Source organism: Xenopus laevis, chromosome 9_10L (assembly GCF_017654675.1).
Source record: "Xenopus laevis strain J_2021 chromosome 9_10L, Xenopus_laevis_v10.1, whole genome shotgun sequence".
NCBI classification, from domain to species: Eukaryota; Metazoa; Chordata; class Amphibia; order Anura; family Pipidae; genus Xenopus; species Xenopus laevis.
Genome location: NC_054387.1, coordinates 70,707 through 87,892, shown reverse-complemented (window position 1 = coordinate 87,892; position 17,186 = coordinate 70,707). Strand labels below are relative to the sequence as shown.

At 41.5% G+C, this 17,186-nt stretch overlaps 2 protein-coding genes across 3 annotated transcripts in view; one reads left to right on the top strand and one right to left on the bottom strand.

The window, feature by feature from the left end:
* Window positions 1-712: 712 nt before the first annotated feature.
* Window positions 713-10,273, bottom strand: nol4l.L (nucleolar protein 4-like L homeolog). 2 transcript variants are annotated; one of them, XM_018234504.2, is made up of 8 exons: window positions 10,130-10,273; window positions 8,757-8,864; window positions 6,863-7,128; window positions 6,141-6,320; window positions 5,804-5,995; window positions 5,208-5,330; window positions 3,438-3,603; window positions 713-3,037 (listed from the first exon to the last, which is right to left on the bottom strand). In XM_018234504.2, exons 2-8 carry the CDS (start codon window positions 8,845-8,847, stop codon window positions 2,838-2,840), a joined length of 1,218 nt encoding a protein of 405 aa, XP_018089993.1. In that variant the 5' UTR covers window positions 8,848-8,864; window positions 10,130-10,273; the 3' UTR covers window positions 713-2,837.
* The window catches only part of mapre1.L (microtubule associated protein RP/EB family member 1 L homeolog), a gene marked incomplete at its 5' end in the record, with an annotated part of 26,629 nt that continues 18,516 nt past the window's right edge, over window positions 9,074-17,186 (top strand). The window contains 1 exon segment of the mRNA NM_001087427.1: window positions 9,074-9,167.

Sequence of the window (17,186 nt, the reverse complement as noted above, 5' to 3'; positions counted from 1 at the left end):
GGAAACAAGATTCAAATCATTTATACAGTGTAATTAAAGTTAATTTTGCTTGACTAATGTGATAAAATAGGATTTTTACAATATCTTTTTGGGGTTACGGTTCCCCTTAAATATATTAAGTTGTCTTCTACTGCTTTTTTAAAACACTACTGGCTTTTTAAGGGAGGAGGGATTTATACTGTTGAAATTTGGGCAGTGATTTTCCTACCTATATGTTTTTTTTATAGTTTATCTGAAAGCACATGACCAGGAACACTGACCTGAGATGGCATCTACACATCAATATTACAACAAAAAAAATACATTTATTGGTTCAAGAATAAAATTATAAATGGTAGAATGAATTACGAGCAGTCTGCACTGTAATTTAGCAATAAAAAACTATAACAAGTCAGAGAGAACTGAAGCTACATTTAATGAATAAAAAAATGGCAATCCGGAAGGTATGAAAACAATGAAGACTAACCCCAACTTTTTTTTAACTTATTTTTACACCAAGGCTAGATGGACTCCACTCTTAGGTACTGAAAAAGCTTAGTTGAGTAGAGCTTTGCCTTTTGTAATGCTGTTTAACAACATTTGCTATAGCACTTCTATTCCTATCCCACAGTGCAGTGTACTGTGATTAGTAGGCTTTTTGCAGAAACTTATAATGAATTAATCAGTGATTAATCTCCTTGTCAACTTGCCATGAAAGAGCAACCAGACACAGTTCTTGAAGCAGTTTTTATTTATTCCTTAGCCTTACATATGACACATTTTAAAAAGGGTGGGTTCCACTTTGTGGCCAATCAGTGCATTAAGCAATTAATACCTTGGGTTACTGTATACGAGACAGCTCGTAGGTCTCAGCGTATGGGATAAGACTGTCACTTTACACATCACATCAGCTGACAAAAACATCCAACAAATGAAAATAATTAAAGCACAGTTAATAGAAAAGAAAGCACAAAACAATAAATAGATTTTATATATTATATATATATATATTTATATATCGATGTCTTAACTGCTCACATGAGCCAAGTGTGGCTAGTTTTGCCTTAGGAAGTCTGGAGCAGGGGGCCTCCAAAGAAGTGGCTTTCAAGTGCAGTGCGACCGGTTAGGACGCAGACACGGGGGGGGGGGTACATGGGGTTGAATAATAGACCGGCACAAAATATGCAGAGGAGGTAGCCTGTGTCTCTTGTTCTGACCAGTAGAGTCTGTCTCACAGTGGGGCCTGCAGTGGAAAAGCTCTGGAATGTCTGGGTGGAATTTGATTATATGGACATGGGTTGTCCCTGCTAGTTGCTGTGCATGTGTTTTACCTGAGCTGATGGAAACAATTGCAGGCGCTGTGGCTTTAATAAGCAGAGAATCCCCCCCCCCCTGTTCTGTACATGTAAACAGGAAGCTGAACCACAAACAGGAAACAAATGACACAAGGCTCATTGTCCAGTGACCCAATACCAACTGGGGCATTTGGGTTGTTTCTATTTGCAGCCCAGTTTACAGAGCAGTCAATATCTATTCCCACACAAAGCAATGTATTTCACTTTTTTGTTGAGGAAGGGAAGGGATGGAAGGAAACCCAAGAAGGACAACCATCTTCTAAAGGTATATGGCCCATTTTTAGCTTTCATTGAATCAATATGCATGAAATATCACTGCCCCCATTATATTTACACTTATCTGCTATGTGTATTTTTGCCCCTCTATTCACCACCATGGAAATGAATGGAAGAAAAGTGCTCAGTAATATTATTGTGTAATACAGACAAAGCTCAGCCTAAGGCAATGAGACTATACCCGTAACCAGTTCAATCCAGTACTTGGCCTGACTGACTGGGAGAAACCACAGCTACATGGATAACACCAGGAAATACCCCTATATCATGTCCCACAGAGAGCAGGACATATTCATATTATCAGAAAAGCAGTCTATGCAAAGAAGGTAGTTTTGGCTGATGCATTGAAGGTCTGCCTGTGGCTCTTTGGGCCCCTTCTTCAGGTGGGGAACATGCAGAACAGGACACAATGGAGTGGTTAAAGCTTACAAAACATATTGTAGAAAATGCATCATAAGTGCCTAGTGTATGAACATGAACAAGTCCCATGGAATGGTCTACAGACACAATGAAATGGGATGGACGCACACAGGAAGATTCAGTGGTAGAGACCTGGTTGCTTTCACACCTGTAAGCGGAGCAAGCACAAGCCCAATGAATGAAGATGGGATCTGCCTGAGTTGAGGAAAGCAAAAAATTCCATTTGCAAATCTGTGTGCAAAATTGGTGAAAGGGTACCAAGCAGGAGAGGTTGTAGTTCAACGTGTCTGGGGAGAGCTGAGATTACCTGAAAGGTGAATTATAGCAGCAGTTAGCCAACATTAGTGTACGGAATGTGACTCAGCCCCCACGGGTCCCCGAGTACCTACTCATCCCCAGCAGAACCTGAGCACAGGAAGAAATGGCACCCGGGACATGGCAAACTGATCCAGTGCTGGAGTGGGACGGAATGACGGGTCAATGCTACAAATCAGAGAACAAATACAAACCGCTATTCTGTACACACATAAAACATTGTCAGAAAAATAAATTACTAAAAGGAGAAATTTTCTTCTCAATAAATAGGTGAGTTCTGCCATCGGCAGGGCAGAATCTAACATTAGGGTGCAAAGGGAAATCTATTAGTGCAGACAGGGGCCCGAGACTTCCCTGTAAATTAGACAGCACAGCTCCTGCTCTGAGACTGCTGTAAGGGTCAGTGGCTGGCACACAAAGGTGAAGAGACATCTTGGCCGCTCACCAGCCTTACAACGACAAATGGAGGTTGAGGTCAGGAAGGAGCGCTAGTCAATTCTGCTGCAATATCAAGTTCTCCAGTTCATCTGCAGAGCGCAAGAGGAAAGCTGCAGATTCTCGGTATCCGGCAATCAGCTGCCTCACAGCACCAATCTCAGTCGGACTGAGTTGGGCACATGGCATCGCCCTGTTAGTAGCAGAAGGGTGGGTGCTACCCGAAGCCAGGCCTTTCATACTGAGATCAGTGGGACCTGTTTAAGGAAAGGACGATTAAAACAAACATAAGTAGCTCCATAAACAGGCTGATGCTTCCTTTACAGTAAATCGGCATCTCAATGGGTCAGAACAAAGCCAGACTCTCAGTACCCCAGGCACTCTGGTGCACAGGGCAGAAGACCAGACGAAACCCAAATTACCTTCTCCATGGGAATTCACAAGTCATAAGACACTATTAGTTGTGCAGCATCCAGAGAACTATTGTCTCAATTGTCTGAAATAACCACAGTGCTGCCCTTGTCCACCAAGGCAAATTATTCTATACATGGCCTAATGAAGACAACGACAAGCACATTTCTAGAAAGTACTGTAGTGCTTCCTTCTTCCATTCCCCCACACTGTGTCCCACCCACTATCCACCAGTTTCAAAGTTACCGTTGCAGTGATTTCCACTGGGCAGTGAGGTGGGGGCAACTCCATATCCACGATAAGAATAGTGTAGACTCCCATTCATGTACACAGGGTCCTGACTGTAAGTGCCTGAAGGTAGCGAATATGAGGATTGTGTCAGTCCAGTGGGTTTCTCCATAGAAATATCATCCTGTGGATGTTGGAAGGAGACCATTATTGCCTTATTTCTATTTGCAGAAGTGGCAGCACAGATTTGTCCTATCACCAGCCTCCTTGCTTTCTGTGCCCCCTCCCATCCCCTGCCCAACCCTAACAGAAGACCCTGACTATCAAATGCAGGGGAAGCAGGAACTATGGTAGCTCTGCCTATGAATAACATGTAGGCTTCAACCTACAATGGACCCAGAGACCATATACTTGACATATACCATTGAAATATATTAATAAAGTAGATTATACTGAAAGAAGATATGTACCTCAAGTTCAACCTTTCTCTTTAAATGAAACCTGAAAACTCAATGTATTGCCGATCTGATATCAATTGGAGAGTTGGACATAACTTTTGTAAAATTGCAGTCTGTCAATTCATGGCCAGAACATCGTCTGATTTCTTCTTTTTACTGCTAATCTGAATGGTTTCAGGTAAATCGTTGGACTGAAACGAACGGTCACTCATCGCACAAAAAATAAAATCTGTGCATCTATGGCCAGCTTTATTTAGAGAATTCCACATTTTGCCAGCTCTCCTTGTGACAACCCTTTCACTCTTTAACCTGGAACCTCCTTTCTTCTAATCAGAAAGAGGTGTCCACAGGGAGGATCTACCGGTGAATAAGAGAGTTTATTGTATGGTCCCCTTTATTTATTTATGAATGGTGATCATATTCCCCTTAACTGCCTCTTCTCCAGTATAACCAATCCCAACTTGGCCAGCCTTTCCTCTAAACTGAACTCTTTAATTTCCTTTATGACCTTAGTTGCTCTTCTCTGCAGGGATGCACCGAATCCTAGATTCAGTTTGGGATTTGGCCGAACCCCAACCTTTTTTAAAAAGATTCGGATAAATCCAAGAGCCGAATCCTAACCATACATAAAGCAATTTGCTATGCATGCACTTCAACTTGCATCAGTTTTGTGCCCCAGCGGCATCAAGGATTCAGATTTCAGCCAAATCCATTAAGGAGGATTTTGAAGTTCATCTGAATACCAAACAGGTGCGTTTGGTGCATCCCTACGTCTCTGTACAGAGCTTGAAGAAAGAATGAAGCAAACAGGTGCTGAGAGAGGGAGAATGAAGAATAACTTGCTTATTTCAAAACCGTATAGAATTTTAAATTTATTATATTTAAACGTTTATTATTTCAGTATGACAAAGCTGATCCTTCTATTGTATACAATGAAGAAAAGAACTGATTTTGCCTTTTCCATATCCTTCATAACCACATTATTTACAGCAATAGAGCCACACTCTCAACCCACACCTTTTTATGATTGATATACTTCAGTCTACTGAAAATAAACGGTCTATTTCTCAATTTCTATTTTTGCTTTCTTGACTGTTGCTTTACAACAGTTGTTCTGGTATGTGTAGGTCCTACAAGAAAGTATATCCCATCTGATCTGTAATTTTTAAATGCTTTCCACTTCATTCATTATGGTATGGGGGCCATGATCTTTTTAAGAAGGCTACCTTTGGCCTGTGGGACTCCAACTGGACAATTCTGATTTAGAACATTAATTTGGGTAGACTAGAATGCATTTTCCCCCTGTAATCTGTGAGATGCAGCGGGTTACCTGAGGAGCCTGGTAAATCTCCAGTCTCATTCTTTTAGCTGCTTTTCGGGATTCACTCTCACAGGCAGCCGCCAGAATATTCTCAGCCATAGCGGAAGTCAGATGAGGGGGTGTAGGTCTGGCCTGTAATGATAAAAAATTGCAGGAGATATCGCCAATAGCCCAAGGCTTATGAGAATCCTGGGAAACTGGATATATACGATATAGCAAGCTCATCTCATCTAATTACCCTAATGCCCTGTGACAAGCAGTTCTGTTAGTAGTAAGATGTCCAAGAGTGTCTGTTTTCTATAAATAGGAGGGTAGCTGCTGATGTTCAGCACCGTGCATATGATTTATCTATCTCTTGCCCTCCATGTAGAGTGAAATATTTGCACCAACCCAGCAGACAGAGCAATGTTATGTATTAGCACTGCATCCTATAGGCTGGTTCCTACCCAGCAGACAGAGCAACGTTCTCTCTTAGCACTGAAATCCTTTAGGCTGGCTCCATCCCAGAATAGAGGGCCACAGGCTCTTACTATAGGCACCCTGAAAAAAGGTTTCATAACATGTTACCAACAGGAATCCTGTCCATCTACTGTATGCAGCCTCACCATCTCCATGCCATTCTTCTTCATACGCCGGCAGGATTTCAGGTACGTTCTGATACGTTTCCTGGCACGCTCCTGTAATTCTGGAAACTGGCGACTGCAGGACTCAATAATCGCCTGAATCTTCTCCTTTGGTTGCTTGGAAATTGGAACCATTCGGTCAAGATTTTCATCCACAAAGAGACGCACAAACATCTGAATTGAGACACAAAAAAAGTACAGAAAATTTTGTATAGTAGAAGTAGCAGCTGACAATCACAATATAATAGCTCTAACAACTCTCTTGCTCCCACTGAGATAAAACCCCCTATTTCAGCACAACATCAGAAAATGGCCTCACATTAAAAGCTTTTAGACGCTCTGGGTCCAGCCCTTCTGAGTCTGTGATACGATCGTTATCTTCATGGTCATCATCATCATCGTCATCTCCTGCAGGAGTCCTACTAACACTCAGATCTTCTGCACAGCCACTCACTTCTGTCTTAATGGAGTCATAACTTCCAGAGCTGTAAGGTGGGGACTACAACCAGGAAAAGTGTGAGCTTCTGGCTCCAAATACCCCAACCTTATGCTAAAGCTGCCACTAGCCTCTGTAGCACCATACGCCTTCCTATTGCCTGCAGTTATGGTACTAACCTCTGTAGCGCCTCGCCCCTTCCTATCCCCTGGAACTATGCCACTAACCACTGTAGCATCCTACCCCTTCATATTCCCTTCACTTGTGTCACTAACCTCTGTAGCATCATACCCCTTTGTATCCCCTACAGCTGCTTCATTAACCTCTGTGGCGCCATACCGCTTCCTATTCCCAACAGCTGTGCCACTAACTTCTGTGGCGTCATACCCCTTCATATTCCCCCTACAGCTGTGCCACTAACCTCTGTAGCGTCATATCCCTTCCTTTTCCCTGTGGCACTGCCCTTAACCTCTGTATTGCATTCCTATTTCCTGCAACACTGGCTACTAACCTCCCTAGCACCATACCCCTTTGTACTCCCTTGCTGTTCCATTAACATCTGTAACACCATACCCCTTCCCATTTCCTGCAGCCGTGCCACTAACCTCTGAGGTGGCTTTCAGAGTGTATTTTGCACGGTTTCGTAGTGCATCACTGTCAGATGTATAAGGTGGGACACCTAGAGATGAATGGATCTTATCGCTCAGATTGATGGGCTGATCTTCAGAAGTTGCACTGAGTTTCAGAAGCGAATTAGTGGAATTCCCATTAATGTCAGGCAGGGATCCATCATGGGCAACACTGGCCAAAGTGGTGGACGAATTCAGTAAGGAAAATACATTTCCATTACAGCTCTCTGATGAGGAATCATCTGAAAATGGAACAATTAGCTTCATACCCAGGGGGATTATCATCCAACCTTCCTTATAATCAATTCATCCACTGAGCATATTAGTGGCAAAGACCCTAGAACCTACAAATGCTTTCTGCCATTATTCAAATTTCATTCATGAAACCCCCGAGTCAGGTGTCAAATATGCTGGTTACATAAATGCATGGGACACAATGAAAGGCCGTTTGATGATTCTACCTACCTTACTTATAGAGGAGTCAGAACACAATGAAAGGTTGCTAGTTGGTGCTACCTACCTTATTTCCTGAGGCATTAGGACACAATGGAAGGCCACTTGATGAGGCTACCTACCTTACTTAGGAACCTGGGCTCATTGAAAAACCGCTTGGTGAGGATACATACATTACTTATGAAGGAGTCAGGACACAATGAAAAACCCCTTTGTGAAGATACCTATCTTACTGAGGAATCAGGACACAATAAAAACCCCTTTGTGAAGATACCTAACTTTTAGGAATGTCAACAGAGCGGGAGACATTGTATGTATGAAGCCAGTGTAGTGTATGAAGCCCGTGTAGCGAATGAAGCCCGTGTAGCGAATGAAGCCAGTCTATGAAGCCCGTGTATGAAGCCCGTGTAGTGTATGAAGCCCGTGTAGTGTATGAAGCCCGTGTAGTGTATGAAGCCCGTGTAGTGTATGAAGCCCGTGTAGTGTATGAAGCCTGTGTAGTGTATGAAGCCTGCCATAAAGACAATGACTGCCCAGACAAGGCCATCAGTGTAAGCTGATAAGACTGTGTGTGTATGAAGCCAGTGTAGTGTATGAAGCCTGTGAATGAAGCCAGTGCAGTGTATGAAGCCAGTGCAGTGTATGAAGCCTGTGAATGAAGCCCATGTAGTGTATGAAGCCCGTGTAGTGTATGAAGCCCGTGTATGAAGCCTGCCATAAAGACAATGACTGCCCAGACAAGGCCATCAGTGTAAGCTGATAAGACTGTGTGTGTATGAAGCCAGTGTAGTGTATGAAGCCTGTGCAGTGTATGAAGCCTGCGCAGTGTATGAAGCCTGTGAATGAAGCCAGAGTATGAAGCCAGTGTAGTGTATGAAGCCTGTGCAGTGTATGAAGCCTGTGCAGTGTATGAAGCCAGAGTATGAAGCCAGTGTAGTGTATGAAGCCTGTGCAGTGTATGAAGCCTGTGCAGTGTATGAAGCCTGCCATAAAGACAATGACTGCCCAGGCAAGGCCATCAGTGTAAGCTGATAAGACTGTGTGTGTATGAAGCCTGTGCAGTGTATGAAGCCTGTGTATGAAGCCTGCCATAAAGACAATGGGTGTCCAGGCAAGGCCATCAGTGTAAAAGCTGATAATAAGACTAAGTGACTAGAAGAGACCACACTGCCCCCATGTGCACCGGGGAGGGAAGTGCAGCCTGTAGTCCAACATGATGATGTTGCTGCTGTTACTGCCACTCCCTCTGCTGCTGCTGTCACTTCTGATCCGGGATGACAGGACAAAAACAAACTCCACACAAACGACCTTTGACCGAAAATCCATTTATCTTTTCCCAGTCAGGAAACCGCCCGAGTGAATCGCTGTCCCTCGTACACATTCTGCCCTGAGCCCGCCCCCCCCAAGTGTTTCTTACCCTCCTCTGGGCCTGTCAGCTTGTGCGGACTCGGCATCTTGTCCTCCTCACTCGGACTCGCACACTTCTCTAGCCATGTCTTCTCATTCATATCCGCGCCCTTTCATCCTACAAAAGACCAGGTTGGACATTATTGCTCAAAAGACACGGCAGCGTCCAACCCATAGAAAGTCGCGCAAAGAAACGCGGGGTTAACGTTACTAACGTACTGCACCCCTCCCTCCGTAGGGTTAAAACGTTACTAACACAGTGACAGCCTCCCAGTCTCCTGTCTTACAGAAATCCCTACGCCTCAAGTCTCGTCACGCGAGACTGACATCAAGACTACGCGGAAGCGCAGTGACGCACAACGTTGCCGCCTTGTGGGCGTGTCGAGCTGGTGTAACAGCGTTGCACAGTCGGAAGCTGATAGTAAGTCCCTTAAAATCCGCCTTCCCTCTGCTTTTGTCTTCTACTTCTATTAGAAACAAAAAATAACTTGTGTTTCGTGTTGGTTTCTCGCCATGCACTGCTCCACCTTAGCTCCCAATTTCCTTACATCAGATTTTCTGCTGAGACAGTTCAGAGAGACTCTTTTTCAGCTTTCCAACAGGCTGTTCTGAGTCTTTTCTCCCAAACTGACCAACAAAAAGGTTTTGGGTAAACTCTGGCCAAATACATTTCCTTGTTATAGTTTCGTTTATTTTAGGGTTATAGTGACTTTCTCAAATATAATAATATAGTAAATTAGATTGAAAAAAGACACGTCCATCAAGTTCAATCTTTTAAGTCTCTCTATGTATGTATATGTATATAATACACAAAAGCCATGAATATCCTGTAAATGATATCCTTATAAACGGTGAGTTCTGATGTCATCAGTTATAAACGGTGAGTTCTGATGTCATTTCTGTCACATGACTCACTGAAACTTGTGTATTATAATAAATAAAGTACCCCCAGTTGTAAAATATGAGGATATTAGAAGTTACCTTGGAGTTCCATGACTTGTATAAAAACACTCGGCCTTCGGCCTCGTACTTTTATATGGTCATGAAACTCCTCGGTAACTTATAATATCCTTATATTTTACAAGAGGGGGTACTTTATTCACTATATATATATATATATATATATATATATATATATATATATATATATATATATATATATATATATATATACACTGCTAACTGCTAGTTCAGGGGTGCCCAATAGTTACATTGCGATGTACCAGTAGACGTTTAGTTGGTTATCAGTAGATCTCAAGACTCTGACAACAAACAGCTTGTCTATATCACTCTCCTGTTTTATTCTTTTCATTTAGATATTTATTATGTTAAGGTTACATTAGAATTGAAGTGATTACACCGCACACCCAGAATTTTACTCACTTTCGCTGCTCTAGTGGTGCTGGTTATCCGCTGACACGACAAGGCCCCTCAGCAACAGCAATTCCACAATTATGGATCCGCACACACCAGTTTTTCTGCAGTGGGGAAGCCCCCTTTCTTTTATTTAGATTCACCACCAATATCAACGTTTCGGGGGGTACAACCTCCCTTCGTCAGGATATAATTCCAAATGTGAAAAAAAACACCTTTATAGGCTTGGCTCCACCTCCAACATTACATGTGATCTAATTAACATTTTACCTTTATATCCCCTTCAGGTTTCAATCTTTATACAATATTCATAGTGTATAGCCAATAAATAGTGAATTCAATTATCTAAAAAAAAATTTAAAAAAAGTTTTCATATATTGCTATTTGAAATATAGTGACTATACCATCAATTAATATACTCCTGTGTTAAAACCAATACCATTTGTTTTCATACAATAGAATCAATTTTTAGAATAACATCTTTTTCTACCTTTGTTGTTAATAATACTTTTTCTCTATCACCTGACATTTCTTATCTGTGAAAAAATAGAAAATGGAAAAAACGAGTTAGGGGAAAAAACAAGTTAGGGGAAAATATTTGCAGTTCATCATAAAAAAACAAGCTGAACTGTAATTTTCATTGAGACCCTTTGGAGTTAGCGTTTTGAGTTGCCATATCCAAAAGGCCTCGCCTCAAAAGACTCCTTTTAAAATCATTACCTTCATCTTTTCGAACCACTTCCAAAATTTGCCACCTTAGCTGCGATATGTTATGTTTATTATCAAAGAAATGCTTTGCTAATAGTCTCTCTTTCTTATATTTCTCTTTTTCTTTCCCTTTAGCTCCAGTTCTTTCCTCCTTCTCTTCTGGTTTAAAATTTCTTATAACGCTTTTATGTTCGTTCATTTTTAGTTTAAAAGATCTAGATGTTTGGCCCACGTAGCCTAGTCCACAGGGACATTTTAATAAATAAATTACTCCCTCTGTATCACATGTGGCAAAAGATTTAAGTTTTATATCATACCCCAGACTCTGGTGTTTACATATATCTCTCTTAATCACTCCGTTACAATGTCCGCAATTGTAACAGGGAAAGGTTCCATTTTTATTTGAAATTCTTTTACGAGTGGATTTCTCCTTATAATCTGTTCTGATGATCCCATCAGAGATTGTCTTACCCCTTTTGAAACTAAAGAGAGGTTCTTCCATAAACAATTTGCCATATGTTCTATCTTTCTGTAATATGGGCCAATATTGTAATACTACTTTCTTTAGAAAAGTTGAATGGGGACCATATGTTGTTACACATACCGAATTTTGTTTTTTAACTCTATTTCTTTTTTCTTTCACTTTTAAACATTCCTGTCTATCTATATCCAACACCTCTTCTTTGATCTTTTCTAGCTCCCTTCTACTATACCCTCGTTGGCAAAAAATTTTCACCAATACATCTGCTTGGTCCTTATATAGTTCATCAGACGAGGTGATTCTTCTCGCTCTGATGAACTGACTTTTTGGTAGTGCTTTCATTACTCCTACTGGATGATAACTATCTCTGTGCAGAAGGTTATTTCTATCCGTCTGTTTTCTATCGGTTACAAAGGTTCCCCCATTTAAGGTCACCCTTACATCCAAATAATTTACTGAATGAGGGCACATGTTCATGGTAAATTTAATTGTTTCATGCACGGAATTCAAATAATTATAGAATTTAGACAATAGTTCTACAGTTCCTGTCCATACCATGAACATGTCGTCCACATATCTATACCACATGGCTATGTATTCACTATACATGGGATGTGCTAAGATATATTCATGTTCAAATTTGGGCATGTATATGTTAGCATATGCTGGTGCCATGTTGGCACCCATACTTGTACCCTGTATCTGTAAATAAAAATTATTGTCAAACCGAAAGTAATTACGTTTTAATATAAGGTCTAGGCAGTCACACACAAAATTAACCTCCTGCATCTGCAGTTTCTCATTCAGCAGGTATTCTCTGAAACACTCTATACCTTCATCATGTCTGATTGATGTATAGAGATCTTTTACATCTATGGTGCAGAGTATTAATGTATATGTCTTTAAAGTTGTATTTTTTAGAAGTTTCAAAAATTTTAAAAGGAGTCTTTTGAGGCGTGAGGCCTTTTGGATATGGCAACTCAAAACGCTAACTCCAAAGGGTCTCAATGAAAATTACAGTTTAGCTTGTTTTTTATGATGAACTGCAAATATTTTCCCCTAACTTGTTTTTTCCCCTAACTCGTTTTTTACATTTTCTATTTTTTCACAGATAAGAAATGTCAGGTGATAGAGAAAAAGTATTATTAACAACAAAGGTAGAAAAAGATGTTATTCTAAAAATTGATTCTATTGTATGAAAACAAATGGTATTGGTTTTAACACAGGAGTATATTAATTGATGGTATAGTCACTATATTTCAAATAGCAATATATGAAAACTTTTTTTAAATTTTTTTTTAGATAATTGAATTCACTATTTATTGGCTATACACTATGAATATTGTATAAAGATTGAAACCTGAAGGGGATATAAAGGTAAAATGTTAATTAGATCACATGTAATGTTGGAGGCGGAGCTAAGCCTATAAAGGTGTTTTTTTCACATTTGGAATTATATCCTGACGAGGGGAGGTTGTACCCCCCGAAACGTTGATATTGGTGGTGAATCTAAATAAAAGAAAGGGGGCTTCCCCACTGCAGAAAAACTGGTGTGTGCGGATCCATAATTGTGGAATTGCTGTTGCTAAGGTTACATTAGAAACAGTTGTCTATTAAATATAGCAATATACATTTCCCCATAAATCCATATATAAGTAATATTTTCCATGGAACAGAATACTAACAATGCTTTTATGGATGTAGATCATAATGGGACAACCTGACTAATAGTAGACCTCACATTAGTAAAGTACGGGCACTCCTGTGCTAGTTTATCCAGATGAAGTAAATAAAAACACTGTACCCCTGATTCAGGGAGACAATTCCACATCTTCACAGCTCTCACTGTAACAAACCCCTTCCCAATTTTTTGCCGGAACCTTCTTTCTTCGAATCGGAATGGGTGCCCCCATGTCAGCTGGAAAGACCTACTGGTAAATAAAGCAATAGAGAGATTATTGTAGAATCCCCTTATATATTTATACATAGTTAGATCACCCCTTAAGCGGTTCTTCTCCAGTCTTTTCTCATAGCTGAGATATTCTATACCTTTTACCAGCTTAGTTGTCCTTTTCTTTACCCTCTCTTATACAATAATGTTCTGTTTGAGTGATGGAGACCAAAACTGTACGACATATTCTAGATGGGGCCTTACCAGTGCTCTATAAAGTGGAAGAATGACCCCCCCCTCCTGTGACTCTATGCCCCATTTAATACAGCTCAAGACCTTATTTGCCCTTGATGCTGCTGATTGGCATTGCTTGCTACAGCCAAGTTTATTATCTACAAGGACTCCAAGGTCCTTTTCCATTATATGGCTTTGCCTAGTACAGTCCCATTAAAGGAGAAGGAAAGCTACGGAAGCATTTTATTTCCAATAGATTAGCTGCAATAGTGCAAGCTAGAATGCTATATTTATTCTGTAGAATGTTTTACCATACCTGAGTAAATAGCTCTAGAAACTCTCTGTTTGTTTAGGAAAGGAGCTACAGTATTAACATGGTGTGACATCACTTCCTGCCTGAGTCTCTCCCTGCTCTGGGCTCAGATTACAGTAGAGAAGGGAGGGGGCGGGGGAAGAGGAGCAAACTGAGCATGCTCTTGCCCAGGGCAATGAGGTTTAAACTGTAGGCAGGAAGTCTGATTCAGAAGCCCATGTGTACACAATTGAAGGAAAGAAATGCAGTGTTTCTTTTGACAGGGGACTCAGAGCAGCACTACTTTTGGGGTTTACTGGTATATTTAGATGGGCCTTTCTGATAAGGCTTACTTAGTTTTAACCTTTCCTTCTCCTTTAATGGTATAGGTGGATATTTTTACATCCCAAGTTCATTACTTTACATTGAATCTCATCTACCACTTAGCTGCCCAGATTGCCAGTTTGTCAAGATCTTGCTGCAAGGTTTCCAAACCCTGGATGGAATTATTTGGATTGCATAGTTTTGTGTCATCTGCAAACACTGCTACATGACTTACAATCTCCTCCCCATAGTCATTAATGAACAAATTAAATAAAAGTGGGCCCCAATACAAAGCCCTGAGGGACCCCACTAAGAACCTTACTCCAACTAGAGAACGTACCATTAACAACCACCCTCTGTACCCGATCCCTTAGCCAGTATCCTATCCATGTACAAACATCTTCATTAAGCCCAACCGCTCATTGTTTAGAAAGCAGTTGTTTGTGGGGCACGGTATCAAAGGCAAAATCCAAATAGATCTCATCTACTGCCCCCCCACTGTCCAGCAACTTACTTACCTCATCATAAAAAGCAATCAAATTTGTCTGACATGACCTATCCTTCATAAAGCCATGCTGATTGTTGCTCATAATGCCATTCACCAGTACCAAATGTTGAATCGGATCCCTTAACAAGCCTTAAAATAATTTGCCTGCCACGGATGTCAAACTTACTGCCCTTTAATTGCCAGGCGGAGATCTTAATCCTGTTTTAAATATGGGAATTACAACAGCTTTTCTGCGGTCCAGTGATCCCTAACCAGTGGCTCATGAGCAACATGTTGCTCCCAGTGGCCTTGCTTCAGAAACTTTTGTAAATACAATACGTCCTCCCTGTCCTTAACAGTACCCCCAACCAAAAGTCCTTCCCCCTTTTTCCCTTCCTATGCCCACTACCTCATCTAACTTGTCTTGCACTGAATCCGTTACTGAACCCCCCCCCCACGCCAACCCTAATCTCCTCCAACCCTCTAGCCATCTTCTCCCCCAAAGCAGCTGCACCATCATCATTGAGGTGCAGCACATCCCTGGCAAAGAGCCTGTAGCCGAAATCAGCCCAGTTCTCCCAAAACCCTCCTCCCTACACTAGTCTCGCAGCCATGCATTCACCTTCCTAAACTTCTGCTGTCTTCTTAATGTTGCTTGTGGCACAGGTAATATCTCTGAGAAAATTACCTTGGAAGTCCCGCCCTTAACTTTTCACCTATTTTTTTTTTTTTTTTAAAGCATTCTTGAGTACTCCCCCCCCCCCTCTAACTTTGTCATTGGTACCTATGTGCCAAGACCGTCTTCCCCAGCCCCTCCCAATAATCTGTCCACTTGTCCCACCACATGCCTAACCCTAGCACTAGGCAAGCAGCAGACTGTATGAAGGATCCTTGCAATGGATTTCTCTATCTACCTTTCTAATAATTAAATCCCCTATAACTAAAACTTGCCTTTCCTTCCTTGCACTCCCCCCACCATTAACGATTCTGCCTCCCATGGTGCTCTGAGAGTCAGCCTGCTCCATACACGCCAGTTCAGAGCTGTACTTCCCAGCATCTTCCCACTAAATGGCAAATCTGTTGCTTTGGACTAGCTGTGGACCAGCCCCCTACCTTTCTGCCCCTACATCCCCTCTTAAAGAACAATAAACTGATCTGTTTGCTTTAGAAACACTACTATAGTTCATAAGCAAAATTGAAATTTAGAAACCTCGTCGGCGCTAACCCCCCTCCCCCCTCCCGTGTATTGCCCCCCCTCCCTCCTCCCCCCTGGCCTACCCCTCCCGCTGGGCAAATGCCCCTAACTTGTTACTTACCCTTCTGCGCAGGTCCAGTCCAGGGAGTTCACAGGCGACATCTTCTTCCACGCGATCTTCTTCCTCCTTTGACCGGCGCATGCGCAGTAGGATCATTTCGCCGGTACGATCTACTGCGCATGCGCGTGACTTTTGGCGCATGCGCAGTAGATCCGTACCGGCGAAATGATCCTACTGCGCATGCGCCAAAATGCCGTTCACAGCAGGAAGAAGATCGCGTGGAAGAAGATGTCGCCTGTGAACTCCCTGGACTGGACCTGCGCAGAAGGGTAAGTAACAAGTTAGGGGCATTTGCCCAGCGGGAGGGGTAGGCCAGGGGGAGGAGGGGGGGTGGGGGGTTAGCACCGAGGAGGTTTCCTTCTCCTTTAAGGACCCTTTTAAGCAGCTGTTGGCTAGGGTCTGACCAAGTCAGATACTATAACAAAATTTAAAAGATTAAGAAAAAGAAACCCTGTTGCTAATAAATTACCAGTTTACAAAGACTAAAGGTCTCATTCAATACCTAAAGGTCTCGTTCAATACCTAATAAAGCGCTAAATTAAAGTGCTGTGCAGATTCAATATGTGCTAATGCAACTATTATTTTAATTCATTAATACTGAGTTCTATAAATGAATCCACCAATTCAGGATAATTCAATTAATTACATATGTGAGTTCATTTATATATCCCGACTGAAAAAGCTAAAAAAAAATAATTGATATTTCAACACTTATTATACAGTTAATATGCCATAAGGTACAGTGCAATAAATTAGAGTGATTAAAACTAGGTAATTTGTTAACTAATTAAAAAGGAGTATAAGAATAAATAATTGGCCCAGGTTGCTAGAGGGTTAAAAGATCATGCAGTCATAATCCATAAAAAAGTTAGGAGAAATTGGAAAGAATAGATGGTGGAGTTGTCCCGCAAACTAACTACCTGTTATTTTCTAAAGCCTGGGACACCACAAAGTTAAGGCAGGACAGGGTAACCGGGCCTGTGGCCTTGATATTACTCTTACATAGCCTCTCTCAATTATTAGGGTAACCCTAAAAAGCCTCAAACCCACGGCCCCTTAGAATGGAAGAAAGAATGAAGGTTGTAGAAAAGATTGGATTTGACCCAAAGACAATCAACACCCACATCCGTTAAATTCTAGGATGAACCGTTACTCTGTTGAAAGAAACTTTTTTTTCTAAAAGAGGAGAGAGATTTCTATCTGAACCAAATACAGAATTTTGATTAAAAAACAAGGAACGCCGACGCGCGTTTCGCTTAGAAGCTTTGTCAAGAAGAAAATGATGAATCCGTTTTGTGCGCATATAGAAGTAGACTTCCACAATGTGCGTCAT

Bases quoted from the DNA above. Each gene is read 5' to 3' on its own strand.
- nol4l.L (XM_018234504.2), bottom strand. From the start codon at position 8,847: ATGAATGAGAAGACATGGCTAGAGAAGTGTGCGAGTCCGAGTGAGGAG. The intron at 5,331-5,803 runs GTGAGGCTGCAT...TTATCATTACAG, and splicing joins AGAAGAATGGCATGGAGATG to GCCAGACCTACACCCCCTCA. The intron at 3,038-3,437 runs GTAACTTTGAAA...TTCCTTAAACAG, and splicing joins CAGTGGAAATCACTGCAACG to GTCCCACTGATCTCAGTATG.